Genomic DNA, 16,728 nt, shown 5'->3' with positions numbered 1-16,728 from the left:
ACGAGCCACAGCGTGAGAGAGTAGAGACAAAACCTCATATGTTTTCACGTCTATCTTCGTAATGTAGTCCGAGATATGGAACATAGCAGCTTTCGCACCTCTGCCAGATAAGATATACTTGATGTTATGATTGTGTCTACAAAAAACCAAAATATATGGATTGAAGTAGTTAACATTTGCATCACGGCACATAAGTACAATGGAATTGGTCTCAGGATCAAACGAAGAAGCTTCCAGAATCTTGTGTGGAAACAAGAACTGACAGCGATCGTCATTACCATATTTATGACAGACAGGGCGACATCTGTGCCACTGGAGCACCTCACCACACCGTTTGATCTCAGTAACGTAAACAGCATCCCACTCTCGCAACACATCTAACGGAGATTTCACATTGGGTGGACAGGGTGGGCGTTGAATGCGTGGTTCAAAGTTAGGCTCCATCACGTCATCTGTGTCAGGCAGATGATGGTGAATGATGTCCTTGAAAAAAGCGAAAAACCTCTGCTGATATTCAGGGGAATCGCGGAGGCGCACATGTAGATCTGAAGGATTGAGCCCGCCATCCAGCCAGATCAGAAAGTGTCCATGCAATGAGCCACACTCCGTAAACTCTGAGGTACCATAGAAAGCGCAAACACACCCGAGGATACCACCAGAAGCAGTGGAACGTCTGGCTTCGAAGTCCCACCCCAAAAGGTGTCGGAATAGGGACCTGAAAGAGAGCTCAAAAAAGTCTGCTGCAGCTACAGGATCCTGTGCAAGTCTGAGCACACATTCACGCCCACAGGGCATCACAGGAAAACGCTTGCTGAGGTCCACCGTTTTGTCGCCAAACATTACCTGAAAAATGGGACTGTGAGCAGGGCTGAGGTTAAAGGTGAAGAATATGTGGGGCAAGCCAAAATACCCGTAGTAGTTGCAAATCTCATTCCTCACGAATATTTTCGAGGCCTGCAACCCAGGAATGCGAGCAGACATGATGTTCACTTGCTGCAATAGTTGCAGGGCGTTACGCTCCTCAGCGGTTGGATTGGCCAATTTACGTTCCTGTTCAAGCTTAACAGCCACACGTTCAAGCAGGAGCAGCGACCTGGTCGTGAGTTTGCAGGCGACACTATCAAAGTTCGATTTGCCCACAGTGAAATAGGTCTGGAGATGAGCCTGTAGATGCTGCAATATGTTCAGCAGGATAAATATGAAACTGTTATGATAATGAAACGCACGATCGGACAGGGATAAGAAGTACTTAGCTTGTGTCTTGATTTCGAAGCCCCCAAGCCCATAAGGAAAAAGAGTGGGATACAGACCTGGAAAAAAACAAGGATTGTTGTACTCGGTCCCAGGTTGGCCACCGTGGTGAATAACAAGGTTGGGCTGTGAATCCACCACATCTTTGGGAAGGAGATTGCGAATAGCGGATGCCACGAAACTTTGCCCAGTTAACTTGTCGCTCTCGGGATCCGATACTCCCATCTTCTCCACCATGATCGTCTGCTCACCCAGGGGATCTGCATCATCATTGGTAAACAAGCTTGCTGGGTGCTTACTGAATCCAGCTGATTCCTCACCAAAAACAACATCCACATTCAGCTCGTGATCCTCCACAACATGTTCAGCAAGACCTGGGATAGGACCATCCTCAGGGTATAATGACATAACAGAGGAGTCCAGGGGAATATTGGCGTAAAGGGTGTTGTGATAACGCAACCAGATCAGAAATGTCCAAATCTTCTGTCTCCGCACTCGAAATAGTGTGCCCATTCGCATTGGATCAAACTTCTCGGGGCCGATGAACACAACACTGAGAAAACCATTGACATCAGTAGGAGTGCGAGGGAGGACGGTCGCAGTCAACATAGTGTTCATCTCATGAGCACAAGTGTTGCCATGAAAAACCCTGGGCTGGGTCGGATCCAAAGACTGGAACAAGTGGGTGACATGTGCCATGATGCAATACAATGCGCACACCTTCTCCTTGACCCACGTCAGATCTGCGAATTGCTCAGGCAAGGGTCCACGATACAGATCATTGGCAAGAGCCAGCCACGGGATTTTGCGCTTGAACAACGAAGAGCGGCAATCCGGACATATGTTGAACCCCCCGGCTTTGCTTGTAGTGCCAACAAACTGGATACCAGACTTGTCCAACATCAGACCATTGATCACATCATTTTGGAATGAAAAACTTGCTGACAGACTCTGAACAATGCAACATCGTATGATAAACGAATCTGAGATCTGCAGTATGTCCAGATTGTAGCAAGCCAGATCATCTGAAAGGTCCACAACCAAACAGCCTTCAACAGACCTGGAACAAACGGCACATGTCGGAGGTTCTGACCACTGGGAACCCACTTGATAATTACCAAAACAGCAAAGAACGACATCCCGAGGGACAATGGAGGGCCATGCCTGCTCACATTCCTGACGAATGACATGGGCAGCAGCAACAGACTCTTGCTTCAAAGCATACTGACGGGCCTTTTCCCAATCGCTCCTTGACTCCTTAGCAGAATGCAACTCATGCGTGATGCAGTTGACAACAACAGAGCTGAACTCGGAGCGTAGAATATGACATATTATCTCCCCATCAGCGCAGGCAGACACGTTGACAAAGGGCAAAAGGGCTGTGACAACATCAGCCACCATCCTCGGGCCACTACAACAAAGCTGTACCGCACACAGCCACAGTGCATTTGCAATGCCATTGCACGACTTCTTGTGTGATCGAGTGTCTATCAAGGCATGGTAATTCAGTGGCAGCAGACGAATGCAAGTAAATATATCCTCATGGCTCAGATGGCGGAGCGTGCGGACTAGATCTTCAAAAGGATAACTCAACCAAGGTATACCAAAAGCGGTAGAACATTCAGAGGTGTGGAGTTCCTCTATGACACCTGCAAGAAGAGGAGGTGGAGAGCATATAGCAGCAGCAACCCATTTGCCATACACCTTGCAAATATGGGCGGCGATGACAGCGCCTCGCGACCTCGTACAATGGTCAGGCAAGGAAATGTTGGACAACTCTGAAAACAAGAGCTCATCTGACATCTGAGAAAGCTCAGTGTGCCATTGGAAGAAATGAGCCAAGATAACTGTAATGGCACTCTGCTTGGTGTGAATGTCGTCTCTTCTGCGAACAAACGCTCGAGCGCTAGAGGTCAGAACAGATGCGGGCAAAGTCTGCAAACTGAGGAGATAACAAGCTTCAGTGTATTAAAACCAAGAAGGATTGCTGCATTGCACAACAGCTATGTTCGCGGATAAAGGTTCATGTATGGAAGGAGCATGATCAAAAGGAGGCAAGGTCTTGTCATCGTGAACAGCATAATCGTGTGGACAATGATCATTATCAAGAACGAATGCCATAACAGCAGGCTATGAAACAAACACATCAAGCTGCAAGCAACAAAATCAGTCAAAACCATCAGCCCACTTGTGAAGAACAGGTACTAACTGAAACCACGCAGGACGGGAGATGAAGAAGAAAAAGGAAGCAGAGGGCCCAAAAAAAACGGGATATATAACCAATGCATGTCTCATTCTGAAACGACGCATCGTCAACACAACGTAAGCGACAGGGTTTTCCAGTCATCACCATTATGTAACCAGCAAAGATTTTACAGGTTGACGACACATTTCCGTCTGACAAAACCCTTCTCCCATTAATTGTGGGAGTCGGGGATTGTCGACAAGAATAGACGGGTGTACCCAAATCAAGATATGAGGATCAGCCAGAGAAGTTCAACAACATGTCCCAGCACTGGTATTGATACAAAGAAGCCTGTATGCATACTCAGAGAAGTTCAAAAGCATGTCCCAGTACTGGTATTGATACAAAGAAGCCTGTATGCATACTGTACTGGGACTGAGAGTCCTAGGCCAGTATGAATACATAGTCTTCTACAATCCCTGAGTTTGTATTAATAAATATGACACTATGGCCTCAATTGGAAGGTATGTTCTCACATTTCGGACACTGCTACACCCAGTGCTTTCTCAAATCTGACTCCAGTTTATTGCCAAGGAACACCAGCATTACCCAGACACCGCGTCGTTTTGGTGTGCATTCAGTGACGGAAATGGCAAGAGGTTTTCCTATCAGCAGATCCTTAACTGCATTGCGGACCAGCAGATTTCAGCGGCCGCTCAAGATGCTAATGATGCACACATATTTTTTGATGAGAATCTTGACCATCCACTGGCTCAAGGTGCATTCAGATACACCAAGGGTGGGAAGAGCTATGTATCAAGCAAGGACGACGCCGTCGCAAAGAAGTGGTGTGAACTTCTAGCAACACGACCAGACATCTCAAGTAGGGTTTTGGCTGCTCAATCATCCTCCCAGTGAGCGCGCTCAATTCTCAGTGGTTTTTTCTTTTTTTTCTTCCCACTTGCATTACATACTTAATCCATATATCATACATCTGTATCCATAGCTATTTCTATTTGACTATACTAGTACATCTTAATCTTAATTCAAGTACCGTACTTGTAGGTCTACAAATTAATCTTCATCTGTTGCATTGACAGCTGCAGTCATCTGATCTTGAGGAAATGTCGTTGACAAATGAGTTCAAAATGGCTATGGCCTTGTTGGAGATACCCGTACCAGGGTGCACCTGCCTCAACACTGCAATAAAAGTTAGACCTGCAATGAAAAAGTAGAGGAGAGTGTACCAATGCGCTCGAAGATATCATTGACAAACGAGTTGAGGATGGCCATGGCCTTGTTGGAGATCCCTGTATCGGGGTGGACCTGCCTTGATAATTGTTAGCCTTGTCAGTAGTCTTTGCAGGTGCCTTTAAGGCAGGACTAGACAAAGAAGTAGAGGGAGGACATATCAATGCGCTCAGATATCATTGACAAACGAGTTGAGGATGGCCATGGCATCCCTGTATTAGGATGGACCTGCCTCAACAATTGTTAGCCTTGTCGGTAGTCTTTACAGGTGCCTTTGAGGCAGGACTCAACAAAGAAGAAAGAAGGTAGAAAGAAGGTATACCGATGCGCTCAAAGATATCGTTGACAAATGAGTTCAGGATGGCCGTGCGCTCTGAGATGTCATTGACAAAAGAGTTCAGGATGGCTGCATGCTCGGGGATGTCGTTGACAAACGAGTTCAGGATGGCTGTGCGCGCTGAGATGTTGTTGACAAATGAGTTCAGGATGGCCAGGCGCTGGGGGATGTCGTTGACAATAGAGTTCAGGATGGCCGTGGCCTCATTGGAGATGCCTTTCTCAGGGTGCACCTGCCTCAACACTGTGGCCAAAGTTAGACCCACAACAAAGAAGCAGAGGGAGGGTGTACCGATGCGCTCAAAGATATTGTTGACAAACGAGTTCAGGATGGCCATGGCCTTGTTGGAGACCCCCATATCACAGTGCACCTGCCTCAACACTCGTCAGCCTTGTCGGTAGTCTTTGCAGGTGCCTTAGAGGCAGTCGAGACTCTGGCTTAGGCGCCATTTGATGATCTGGTGGTAGGAGATCTTGAAGCAGATCTGAGTGAGTGCCGAAAAGGTGGTGAGTGAATGATGGACGCACGAATAAAACACATCCGATCCTGTTGGCAATCTCCCAAAAATGGTAGTTCTTCGTCGGATGATGGCGACACTAGGCTGCTTTTCCATCCACAACATTGATCGTTGGTGGTCAAGGTCCAGGTGGAGCGCAATTGGCAATTGAGCCCAATGAGGAAGGCAGCGCTGTGGCTGAGTTGTCACGTGTCATGTTTGCAGTCTAGGCGAGACTGCAAACCGTCACTGAAAGGACCGTCAATTTTTCACACGAAGTGACATCAACGGCCTCAAATGCAACAGACATCACCATGGGAAAAAACAACTGATTATAACATAAGCAAAGCCATCGGTTCAGCCAGAGTGCACAAACCATGGTGAGAAGCTACTGCCATTTTCATGCCAGGGTGTTTGCAACACGTAAGCGAAGCCATCTAGAGTGCACGAACCATGGTGAGAAGCCATTGCCATTTTTATGCCAGGGAGTTTGCAATACACAACGCCACCATGACCCTGTCAATTCTTCATCCTATGGAAAGCCAGACCAATGTCCAACAGATGTTCATGTGAGGACCACAATTAAATCTGCAAACCATGAGTCGTTGCATCAACGCAAAGTAAGAAAGACTTTCAAAATCAACCGACAATTCTTTCAATACCAGATCGTCACCAGAAGATGCATGTGACACATAGATGGGCCAACAGGCATGAAAAAGATGATTGTCCTCTCCCGCAGCACACGTGATATCCTTAAGAGATGGAACAGACAAACGCAGACAGAGATCCAGACACCTCTTGAACTAATATATAGCCGAGAAGTGAACAATGTTCTGAAAAACCATGTGAGATTGCGCAAGCTTCGGGAGCACCTAGTGCAGCTCCTGCTTCAACACAAACTCCTGAAAATGTATGTCAAAGCAGATTGCTCTTCATCTCTTCTCGCGACGACACTACTTGCAATCCGGCAGTAAATATAGGAGCTCAGTGAAAACATGTCCTGAGTTCGAGAACACCACGTGATAACTGTTGATATAACCGAAGAGTATTGTAAGGAAGCATATTGTATAAGTCATTGTACACAAACAACACCATGTGACCGATACAGTGTAGAAAACGATGAAAACATGTAGTGATACAATTTGAAAGCTGAGTGGTGAAAACGTATGGTAGTGCAACTTGAAACACTCTACACAAGATGCACAGTAGAATGAGACATACTATGTGACTCTTCCTCTCTTCTTCCTTGGTCCAGCTCCAGCATCCTCGGTCTCATCAGACATGCGCTTGAGAAAGTTATGGTGCCATAAGCGGTACCGTTCGAACCCCGTCTGCTTCACTGCTGGCCGCAGTTGTGTGGTGCATTTCTTCCAGTCAACTACCTCATTTGGTGGAGACCAATCCTGGACAACCTGGAGTGAGTTGCTGAAAAAAATAGAACTGATGAATTTACGATAATCAGTGAATTCTAGTGCTTACAGGAGCGTATCATCATGCGCATGCTCAGTACGTAGGTGTACAAGAACTGCTTCACAGATTCTCTCAAGTGTGCATTGGAACATCTGTTGAACTTTCTCCAGGCCCTCCTTGTCTCGGTTGGGGTAGAGTACCTGTGAATGTAAATAGTTAGCGTGAATATGAGACAACACGGAGGCATACGTACAGCAGTTGCATAATAAGTAGGATGATGCGATTTCAGGGTGAATCGTCTTTTAGCAGGTGAATCCACATGGTTACGGTGACCATTGCAGGGTGGAACCACCTATGAGACTGCGACGCGAACCCACCATTTTCCGACCGTGTTAACTCTCCGATCTAAACTCCCCTCCGATCGAGCTCGTTCTCGATACCTCATTCATATGTGGGTAAGGTGTGTTTCCGTGTTTTGGCAATGTTGATGTGGGTGGCGGCCAAGACGTGCTCATTCTGATCGGTGAATTTTTGCAACTGGGTGATGGCACCTTCAGATGTCTGAGAAACAGACACCTCGAATGGCCAGTAGGGACAGACATCAGCATCGCGCGTCTGAAACATCAATGACAAGTCTGGTATTCTAAGGCGGTACTTCTGATCACTGGAGGGGAGTTCTGCAGTAGCGGGCGCATCCAGCATATGCCCCATGTGGATAGGTAGAGAGACCTCGAAATCATCAGGAATGACAAAAGAATCAATGACATTCCCCATCGCAGTGAGCAAAGGCACTAGGATTGCCTCATGTATTGGTGAGGGCGTGGTGGCGATGATTTGGCGAAGGCTGGGGATGTATGATGGTCTGAAGCAAAGTGCAAGATCAATCAGCTCAAATTCAGATCAGGATGAAATCACTCACTTGCGAACCAGTTTATCGTCAGATCCAATAGCATTCAAAACATATTGATAATCTTCTTCTGAAATGTTCGAGAATACCTACACGGCAATCAGCCTGAGAAAATCAGAAGCACACAACTTCTCATACCTCAACTTCGGGCCCATCGCCACCATTCCGAAGTCTGCTGATAATCAATTGGTGCAAGCCTGCAAAGTTTGGGAAATAAATTACATAGTCTGTGAGTTGCAACACACGTACCAGGATCCTGTGTGTTCGATTCCACATCTTTGATATTTCCTGGTTTCAACAACTTTGGTATTGAGTGGGGTCCATTTGTTACTCCTGAACTCGAAGCTGACTCTAAAACAACGGCGCTAGCTGGATTTTTCGCAATACTTGTTGTAGGTGTAGAGTGCTTTTGACATTCCTGGAATCCTGGATGCCTGATTCCACATTTTCAATGTTATTTGGCTTCAGCAATTCTGGTATTGTTCATTTGATACTTCAAGGTTTGAAGCTGGCTCCCCAACAACAGTAGCTTGACTTTTCAGAGTTGTTGTAGGGGTAGAGTGCCTCTTGATGTTCCCTGGGGACGGTCCTCTAAATGATCCAGGAAGTATGTGGGGCTGAGACTGCCCGCCACTGTTGTACTGTAACAAACGGACGGGAGGCATGATTTCAAAGAGTGATTTCTTGTTAAATTCACACCTTATAAGCGAAGACTGTGGTGCAAGCCGGCGTTCAGCTTTTACCGAGGTTTCGGGTTTCTCACTTGCCACTAAGTCCAAATATATAATCAGTGGTACATTCAACATTTGGCGTCATTCGTACCTGAGCGATCTAGATTTTTTTCATTACCATCTTCCTGGCTGGAATATACATGACACACTATGTTGAGTTTGACTACGTTAGAGTAGGTCGATTGGTACGGGTGTAAGTCTCTCGTCATTGGTAGAATCGATGCGTGTCTTCCCACATGTGTGAGAGCAAGACGCAGCAAAAGTATGATGCTACCACTTGCTTGATGCGGTCCATTGTCGAATTGCCATCAGTCGATGTAAACGCAAGGTCAAAAACTTTTGTGGCATCCTGGAATTGCCTTTTCCCACAGAGGGCAATGCCCTTCGCAATATAGCCTGTTAGTGATGGATTTATGCATAGTGACTATGCCAGGATCAATGTTAGTCCATGTGAAGTGCATGCCATATGACTTACTTCATTTGCATCTTGAAGTGCATTGTCCCCAGTTGAGTTTGCGTGCGTACGTTGTGTAGTGAGCCAAGATTGATCCTATTCTGTGAGTCATGTATCCAAATTTTCAGTGGTCCATCGGCAATCTGATGCACAGGATCTGGGTGCAGAACCACATTCCCTTGGCACCAGCAATACATCTTTGTACAGCGGTCAGTCTACTCGAATACTTCATTACTCCCATGATGGCCATCAAGGCTGCACCGCTGATATAACCACACCCATGGGTCATGATTTTTTCAGCTGAGGGCTTTCCCTCGCCACAGTCCACAGCATCTAGATATTTGAGCAGTCAGTACCTCATATTTTATGAGCTCGAGGAGATATTACATTGGTCAGCAATGAAGATTATGTTTTTAATGCCCACACCTCACTCTTATGCCCCGCCATCATCTTCAACAATGTACCTGACCTCAAGTCCCACATATGAAGCCAGGAGTCCAATGAGGCAGTGACCATACACTGTCTATCAGGGAGCACTGCGACTGTGAGCACCGCTTGATAGTGATATTCAAATGCTCGAATGGGTGTAGTGCTGGGACTGAACTAATTCATTTTGCTGGAGGCTGGCGGTAGTGAGCACGGTCACGATTGACTTGCTGGAGAGATTGTGAAAAGGAACATTTTAATCTGTAAGCCAACATACTATATGAGCACAAAGGGCAAATTGTGTATACAAGCAGGTGGCGTCAAGGTATGAATGAAAACTGCTCAAGGTAAAAATTGCTAGGTGGCATAGAGTGCGCTTCGCCTCCCATTGGGAGCTGAAGGAATTCCTCTGCGACTCCAAGTGATCACTCTATAGCGACTACGGGGCTTGCAAGACCACGGTCAGGTCTATAGAAAGCAAACCGCACACGGTCAGTGCGCCTTTTCAGGCCTGAGAAGCTAGGAAGGGATTGCAGAGTAAGAAAAGGACTCATCGCACACTTGCATCTTATATATGTTTTGCAGAGCGGCTGGATGATCTGCTCAGTGCGCATCGACGTCACTTGGAACTGATTCACATGCCGCTTGCGTGATCTGCAGATGGAAGACCGAGAGATCGAAGAAGAAGATGACACAACAATATAGAGAAAAGGACGATGCTTATGATCATGATCACATAAATGGTTGTTTATTCCCAGGTATTTTTTCGTGGTACGCACAGCCACAATTGTCATGACCTTGTATTCACTTTGGTAATCAACATTTTTTCTCAATTAGCAAATGAAGCTGGTGAACCGCTTGGCACCCATCGAGTGTTTCGTGCTCCAGTCATGGACCTCCACGGATCACCTATTTTCTGGGTGCAGTCCATAGCATTTCCTCCCCAGTCATGTTAAATTCATCCAATCCCGCAGATTCGCCGTCCATTCACCTGGATAAACTCATGCATATTCATTCAACAATTAAACAACCTTCACGAGTATACACCGGAAGGAGAACCTGTTCTAGATATCTTCGCAGAAGTCCAATGTCAGTACCGACTCCTGAGACTTGTGTCGTAGTGATCAGCCTAGGCGCGTCCTTTCTACCACCTCTGAGCCCCAGCCTGATCCTCTGATAGATTCATTCACCCAATTCACAAAGATTGATGAGGGGCTCTGGGCATGGCACTTTAACATGCTTGATGTGTGTGGGACACCTATTGCGTCAGTCAACAGGGCATTCCGCAGCTTTGAAAGAGAGGTAAGTTAGATGCCCATATCCTTCTCCGTGCTTAAAAATTTCGTTCAGGAGCTCAACGGTTTCGCAGATTTTCACTGATACAGGTTCTGAACATGCCATGTCCTGAGATGCCAATCTTAGCATTCGATGTTGCATCAATGTACATGGATCAAGATCCGCAAATCATCCACTTCCTGCTCTTGATCAAAGTATGTTTCCACTTCATCGTGTATTTCAGACCATTGCCCTCTTCAATGCAGATCAAGATGACAAGGCCAATCTGCTCCTCAAAGAACTCGCTGCTGGTTGTCCGGATGCCGATGCTCTCACGTGTGATGTCGTGCAAGTAAGTAGCATCCGCACTTGGTCATTAACACTAATCTTTGCAACTCGCGCATCAGGCATATCTGCGTCCTTTTCATAACTGAGTCCCTTGTCCAGCTCTTTGGCTGGGATCTCAAATCATTGTGGGTCACTGCACACCAGAAACATTGTCATGCACTCCTTCGGGCAGGTAAACTTCAAGATGCCGCTAAATCATACTGATACATGATGGACAATATTGATGAAACAACGAGGGCGAGCTGTGTTGAATGGTCCAACGGTGAATGCACATTCCAATCGTAATGACGAATGTTCACTTCCGCCTCTGTTACAAATTTAATATTGACTGGTCGTCTTGCAGCTATGTTGATTGCTCGGTCTCTTGCATGTGAAGTGCACATAAGTCATATTGACTTGATCCGTTTGTTTCGAGATTTGCAGCCAGTCCATATGATATGCAAGATGTTATGTTGCGTACTGAAAAACTTAGACGTGAAATAGCCACTGATATGGTATACCAGTTTCATGCCCATCTGGTGTTTTGTTTCCAAACTACAAGTTTCAGTGTCCCATACTGCAGTGTGTGACTTAATATGTGCGTGACGTTTCCTCACGTGCTTTGTGTCACTCAAATTTATCGACAGTTCAAACAGTGTACACGTTGACGTTGGGCATGTGGACGTTCAAAGATATGACAGAACACCATTTGTGTAAACTCAAGGGTTCAAATGTGCAAGCTGCATGGAAAGTGGCTGCCGAAGGCGAAATGGGGCCATCATTGTGTGCTAAGTGCAGTAAGGATACAGCCCAAACTCTTGGAACATTCAGGATTGTCTTTGTGGCCATGTCCGTGGGTTGTGCCCACCCTGTCTCAGCCTATCAACTGTCCGTTGATTCCTTCTAAGTATCAGTTCATCGCAGAAAAAATTGAACTTGTGAGCCAACATCTCGCAACAAATAGAATGATAGCCACCGAACCAACTGTTGGTTTGTTCAGTGATTGAGGAGTTGAAACACCAGCTCTTCCCATTGTCGCCTAGAAGTTCAGGATAGTCTGCAGGGTTGCAATTTTCCTGGCAATAAGTGTCGCTCTGCGAGTGCTTGCAGTTGAAATGGAACACATCAATCGACAAGCTGATGTCCTCAAAGAACAGATCAGCCTTGACCATCTTCAAAAGGGTGCAATTGTTGTCAAAGAAGATGTGGTCAGGCTTCATCGTGTCAGGACCTGTGTAGTGTTACAGGCATCCGTAACACCTACCGGAGCCCCAGCTCTGCCTACACCAGCCCCCACCCCACTAGACTCGCAAGACGGCGGCACGCCGCCTGCGCTTAGAAAGACAGCAGTCTGGACCACTGTGACACCACCCCTGGCACTGTGACACCACCCCTGGCGCTATGACCCTGCCCCTGGCCTAGACGGCCTTGTACCTGATCCATGAAGGCTGTACGCCTCATGGTCACCCTAGATCAGCGCATGTCCGGAGCGCTCTTGGTGCCTCATGTACTTATGCACAGTCGCACTTGGCGCTGCATGCTTGATCAGAGGTTAAGCCTCACGTACCTTATCTGACCCTCATGTCTTGTTATCATAGATCCTAGATATACTATAGATTACAGACTGAGCTAGAACACTTACATGTAGCACATATGAGTAGACAGATTATTGTACTTAGACTTTACTTTAATCTACTAGGTTCATCCCAGAACTTGTTCAACTAAGCCTTCCAGCTTTCTTGTATAAGACCGCACTTCTAAGTCGCTCCCCACTTCTTAGCCGTATCCGCTAGCCCTGTATCTTGACGAGCGCCGTCTTACCAAGATCACCGGAGGAACCCTTGATGTTCCGTCAAGCCGAGAAACACCCTCAGCTTCAGTAGACTCACTCGAGTCGTCGCTGAGAAGACCTATCCTAGTTCACACATGCCGACCGACGGTCAGCGTAACATGTAGATGTTCTTTATAAAATCCTAGAAGAGGACTCAGAGCTGTAAGATCCTTCTAAAATCAAAACAGAAACTTCTACACACCTTCACACTCACTACTCCTTCTGCTCCAATGAAAGTCTGATGTGCAATAATCATGCCACATGGTGCAACCATGAGTTGCTCGTTGTGTGTCCTTCGGCGACCAAACATGGCTTTCAACCTTTGTCTAGTGGTGGGCTGCTCAGGTGTTGGATCACTGCTACCATTATCAATGACAGGTAGCGCTAAAGTGCTTGTCTCATTGAGCTCGTATTCTTCTTCAGCCTCAGGTGGGTGGAGGGTTGATATCTGGATGTCCTGACCGACTGCGTCATTAGGGTGAGCAACTCTAGAACGAGCAAGACACTCCTGGAGCTGGAACCTCAACTGTCCGTGCAACTGATAGGTTTTTTCAACATGTTCATGGGCTGGTGTCAAGCATGTGCGGTGGCCGGATACCACAGGCAAGTCACAACCGATGATGGAGCAAATGCCATCATTGCTTAAATGGGCAGGACAGAATCAATGGTGATTGTTTGACAGCGGGATGTGGCAGTTGCGAACCAAACAGCATGGGTGGCCGACTGTAACACCATCAACAACAACCACGGATACCTTGTGCATGGCTTCAGGGAGGTCAGATCTACTATATACTGGTTAATATTACACTGCAGTACTTACCAACACCTTGATCATTCCCATACATGCAAGTGCACCAGTTACAGTAGTAGTAGTGCTGCCACGGTCCGGTCCAGAACCACGGTTTGAACCAGACTTTTGGTCCAGTTCTCTGTGGTTTGGTCCATGGTTCTCTCACCAGCCAGAACCAGACCGCAAAATGGTTCTCGGTTCTAGGTCAACCCGAATGGTTCCATTCTGGTTTGGCCTTCCTGAACCATTCCAAATGCTTCTATTGATCACTTCGACATCATTTGCCTCGACATCAAGCTGTCCTTCGGGATTTGCGCTCTCGGTTGGTCAGGCTACCTTTTCACCTTTTTTGAATGTAAGTACTAACTAATCAGACTGCATTTCCCACCCACTGACATATGTTTTACTATGTTGCAGCTATCTCTGTCTATACATCTTCCTCGGTGGTCATGATTCTCCACCGGCTTTCTGATCTCCTTGAATATCATTGTTCTTGGGTCCGTGGGTGTACAAAATGCGGTCTCAATGACGAAATCATGAGTTATTTCCCTGAACATGTCTCACGACTCATGCGCACTCAATTCTGACGGCTCCCTCAAGGATGCCTCAGATATCATCTTCTACAATGACCCTGATGATCATGCACCATTGCCACAGGTCCCACCTTTGACGTCAACTCAATCTACGGTCCCAGCTTCAACATCAACTCAATCCACTGCAAAAAATGTGTTCTCCGCTCTGTTCAAATCGGGACACACACCAGTGCTAATTGCAGCTGGTTCTTGATGTTTGACTCGCACATCAAAGCCCTCTGCTCATGTTCAGGATGCTGACAACGCATCTTCATCCTCAAGTACTGTAGTGAGGAAGCACGCATTATCCAGCACTGCTGATCCTCCACCACCCAAGAAAGCCACCATGTGTATTTTGTCTCCTCTGGACTCTGATGACGAGAACGAGGGCAATAACGGTGGGGGGTAAGTTATTCTTTGTATTATCACATTCTGAGCTCACTCTATTTGTTAGCTACACTCACTTCAGTATCCAACACTATCTCGTATTGCGTGCAATTATTCACCAATTCAGGGCAGTGCAGTTCCCTCTGAATGCACTTTCTCTAGTGGGGGGATCACATCAACACTGCAGCGCAATGCACTGGCCCCAGCTACATTCTCCGCACTCCAGTTATTGAAGGCAGGTTACCGCAATGGACACGTTTCAGCAGCTACAGAGGCAGAAGAGTTTGCAGCTATGTTAGACTAGCTACTCAATGTGTAGACTAGCATTTTGTCAATGTTTTTTCGTGCTCCCTACTGAATTTTTTTTGGTTCGGTTCGAGTTCAGACCAGAAGAAAACCGAACCGGACCATTGAGAACGGTTCTCAATGGTCTGGTTCTGGGTTTGAGAATTTTGGAGAACCAGACCATGGTCCGGTTCTCGGTTCTCGTCAAGGACCCTCTGAACCGGACCACGGCAGCACTAAGTAGTGGCGGCAGACATCTTCGTAGCCATACAGTCGAATGCGACGATTCCTATCCATCATGGCTTTTGTGAACCAGTCCCGCTGATCGCCTGTCTGAGGAACAGTGAGGAATGCATGCGGTGCTTGCTGTCTTCGAGCAGTGCTGTGAGTATGAATGCATCCCACACATGGTCGCCAGTAATCTCGAACTTTACATGATAGCCTTCTGGTGTTTGCTTACCCTGCGAGAGACACATGTTATATAACCGTGCGCAGTTAGTTGCCGAAGTCCTTGTGCGAGGGAGTCCCATGTCAGGCTCAACATATTTATCCAAAACATATAGTGCTTACCATGAGACATCCATGGCGGTCTTGAACAACTCAGCAACACTTTTCTCCATGAATACATGGTCAGTAACCTGTATGGTCTCCGGTTGCTCATCGTAGTATGTTTGCATACCCTCAAATACGGTATAGTTATGACAGTAATCAATGTTGCAGTCTGGCAGAAGATATATGGAAGGGTTGGAGACTTGGAGTGAAGAACTTAAATTACATACCTTGACAGTAGAGCTGGACAGACCTCACAGCACAAGGGCCATGTGCAAGCGTGAAAAGGACAACATTCCGCTGCTCAGCCTTCTTAAGTGTCATACCTTTGCCTCGACACAGGCAGTGGGGCTTAGTGCAGTATTGACTTGGGGGATAGAGCAGGTATTTGGCTAAGGGTTACCACATGAGCAAACAACTTGAAGCATAATAGCAAGTGGACATACCAAATCCCCTGTGCTGCACATCATTATCCCATATTGAGCTGACATCCACATCAATGGCACCATGTCAGATAACATGTCGTAGGAGTGTCCATGCATGATTGGCCTGTGCTGGCGAGATGGAGCAAGCTACGGCGAAGAAGGTATTGAATGCAGGAGACAACACAGGCAGCGGTGAAGAAGTTTGGGCTTCAGCAGGTTGTATGAGGATGATATTATCCTTGAGACTAGTTGCAAGATTAATGAAGTGAAAAAGAGCAGTAAGGGAGACACAGTTGATGACATCGGGCTGTTTCTCAAGATGTCGCAGTCAGTCGTAGAATGTGGCCATGCTTGATGCAGCGTCGACAATGGCTGCAAGAAGTACTGGTGTGCTTGGCGTGAGACACAGGCGGACAGACCCAGGCGTAGGCAGATGGTCCCGGACAGACCCGTAGACTGCCAGACCCGGACTGCTGGAAATTCGGATTCCCAGACTTTCTGGCGTACCATGGCCTTCATGAGAGCATTGATTTCAGCCAGGGTCACTGAAACCTGAAAAATTCAGGACAAAATTTTCAACAAACTGATATTCAACTTTCATTTTGCTTATATCTTGCTTAGAGTACAACCAATAGACAAAGTAGGGGTAACAATATGGTCCTCTCAACGAGGACTATAACTTTTGTTATGGCATCAAAAAAAAATATTGAAATAGTTGTGGGTATATATACAAATTGTGGCTGGCCTAATATGCATCAGACATTCAATGACAAAATTGTATAGGTATATAAAGAATTATCATAAGTAAAATCGCTACAATAAGTGCAATAATGATAGGT

General features: G+C 46.5%; 8 protein-coding genes across 8 annotated transcripts; 2 read left to right on the top strand and 6 right to left on the bottom strand.

The window, feature by feature from the left end:
- Positions 1-18: 18 nt before the first annotated feature.
- F5147DRAFT_577068 (uncharacterized protein) lies at positions 19-444 on the bottom strand (the record flags this gene model as incomplete). The annotated part of the gene is made up of 1 exon (XM_041431372.1): positions 19-444. A coding segment is annotated over one exon (426 nt), but the record flags the coding sequence as incomplete, so codon positions are not given.
- Positions 445-612: 168 nt separating this feature from the next.
- On the bottom strand, positions 613-1,476 carry F5147DRAFT_577092 (uncharacterized protein; the record flags this gene model as incomplete). Its single annotated transcript, XM_041431377.1, has 1 exon — positions 613-1,476. A coding segment is annotated over one exon (864 nt), but the record flags the coding sequence as incomplete, so codon positions are not given.
- Positions 1,477-1,605: 129 nt separating this feature from the next.
- F5147DRAFT_577018 (uncharacterized protein) lies at positions 1,606-2,154 on the bottom strand (the record flags this gene model as incomplete). The annotated part of the gene is made up of 1 exon (XM_041431367.1): positions 1,606-2,154. A coding segment is annotated over one exon (549 nt), but the record flags the coding sequence as incomplete, so codon positions are not given.
- A 2,356-nt stretch (positions 2,155-4,510) lies between these two features.
- On the bottom strand, positions 4,511-5,361 carry F5147DRAFT_773763 (uncharacterized protein; the record flags this gene model as incomplete). Its single annotated transcript, XM_041441502.1, has 5 exons — positions 4,511-4,551; positions 4,616-4,636; positions 4,684-4,762; positions 4,826-4,915; positions 4,954-5,361. 5 exons carry the CDS (start codon positions 5,359-5,361, stop codon positions 4,511-4,513), a joined length of 639 nt encoding a protein of 212 aa, XP_041292699.1.
- Positions 5,362-6,175: 814 nt separating this feature from the next.
- Positions 6,176-8,777, bottom strand: F5147DRAFT_652905 (uncharacterized protein; the record flags this gene model as incomplete). The annotated part of the gene is made up of 10 exons (XM_041433694.1): positions 6,176-6,323; positions 6,742-6,945; positions 7,000-7,130; positions 7,438-7,792; positions 7,850-7,926; positions 7,976-8,034; positions 8,087-8,271; positions 8,537-8,606; positions 8,660-8,693; positions 8,718-8,777. 10 exons carry the CDS (start codon positions 8,775-8,777, stop codon positions 6,176-6,178), a joined length of 1,323 nt encoding a protein of 440 aa, XP_041292698.1.
- Positions 8,778-10,309: 1,532 nt separating this feature from the next.
- F5147DRAFT_800076 (uncharacterized protein) lies at positions 10,310-11,275 on the top strand (the record flags this gene model as incomplete). The annotated part of the gene is made up of 7 exons (XM_041443251.1): positions 10,310-10,368; positions 10,423-10,537; positions 10,629-10,693; positions 10,719-10,750; positions 10,818-10,938; positions 10,968-11,075; positions 11,171-11,275. Exons 1-7 carry the CDS (start codon positions 10,339-10,341, stop codon positions 11,273-11,275), a joined length of 576 nt encoding a protein of 191 aa, XP_041292697.1. The 5' UTR covers positions 10,310-10,338.
- Positions 11,276-14,226: 2,951 nt separating this feature from the next.
- F5147DRAFT_773760 (uncharacterized protein) lies at positions 14,227-14,934 on the top strand (the record flags this gene model as incomplete). Its single annotated transcript, XM_041441501.1, has 4 exons — positions 14,227-14,433; positions 14,479-14,648; positions 14,698-14,761; positions 14,818-14,934. 4 exons carry the CDS (start codon positions 14,227-14,229, stop codon positions 14,932-14,934), a joined length of 558 nt encoding a protein of 185 aa, XP_041292696.1.
- Positions 14,935-15,211: 277 nt separating this feature from the next.
- Positions 15,212-16,408, bottom strand: F5147DRAFT_773759 (uncharacterized protein; the record flags this gene model as incomplete). Its single annotated transcript, XM_041441500.1, has 6 exons — positions 15,212-15,425; positions 15,486-15,636; positions 15,695-15,856; positions 15,911-15,923; positions 15,984-16,196; positions 16,397-16,408. The coding sequence occupies 6 exons, from the start codon at positions 16,406-16,408 to the stop codon at positions 15,212-15,214; spliced, it is 765 nt and encodes a 254-aa protein (XP_041292695.1).
- Between the last annotated feature and the right edge of the window lie 320 nt (positions 16,409-16,728).

This window comes from Suillus discolor, assembly GCF_016758755.1.
Source record: "Suillus discolor strain FC423 chromosome Unknown F5147scaffold_28, whole genome shotgun sequence".
Lineage (NCBI taxonomy): Eukaryota > Fungi > Basidiomycota > Agaricomycetes > Boletales > Suillaceae > Suillus > Suillus discolor.
Note: the sequence above shows the minus strand (reverse complement) of the source record. Positions and strands in the feature narration are given on the sequence as shown.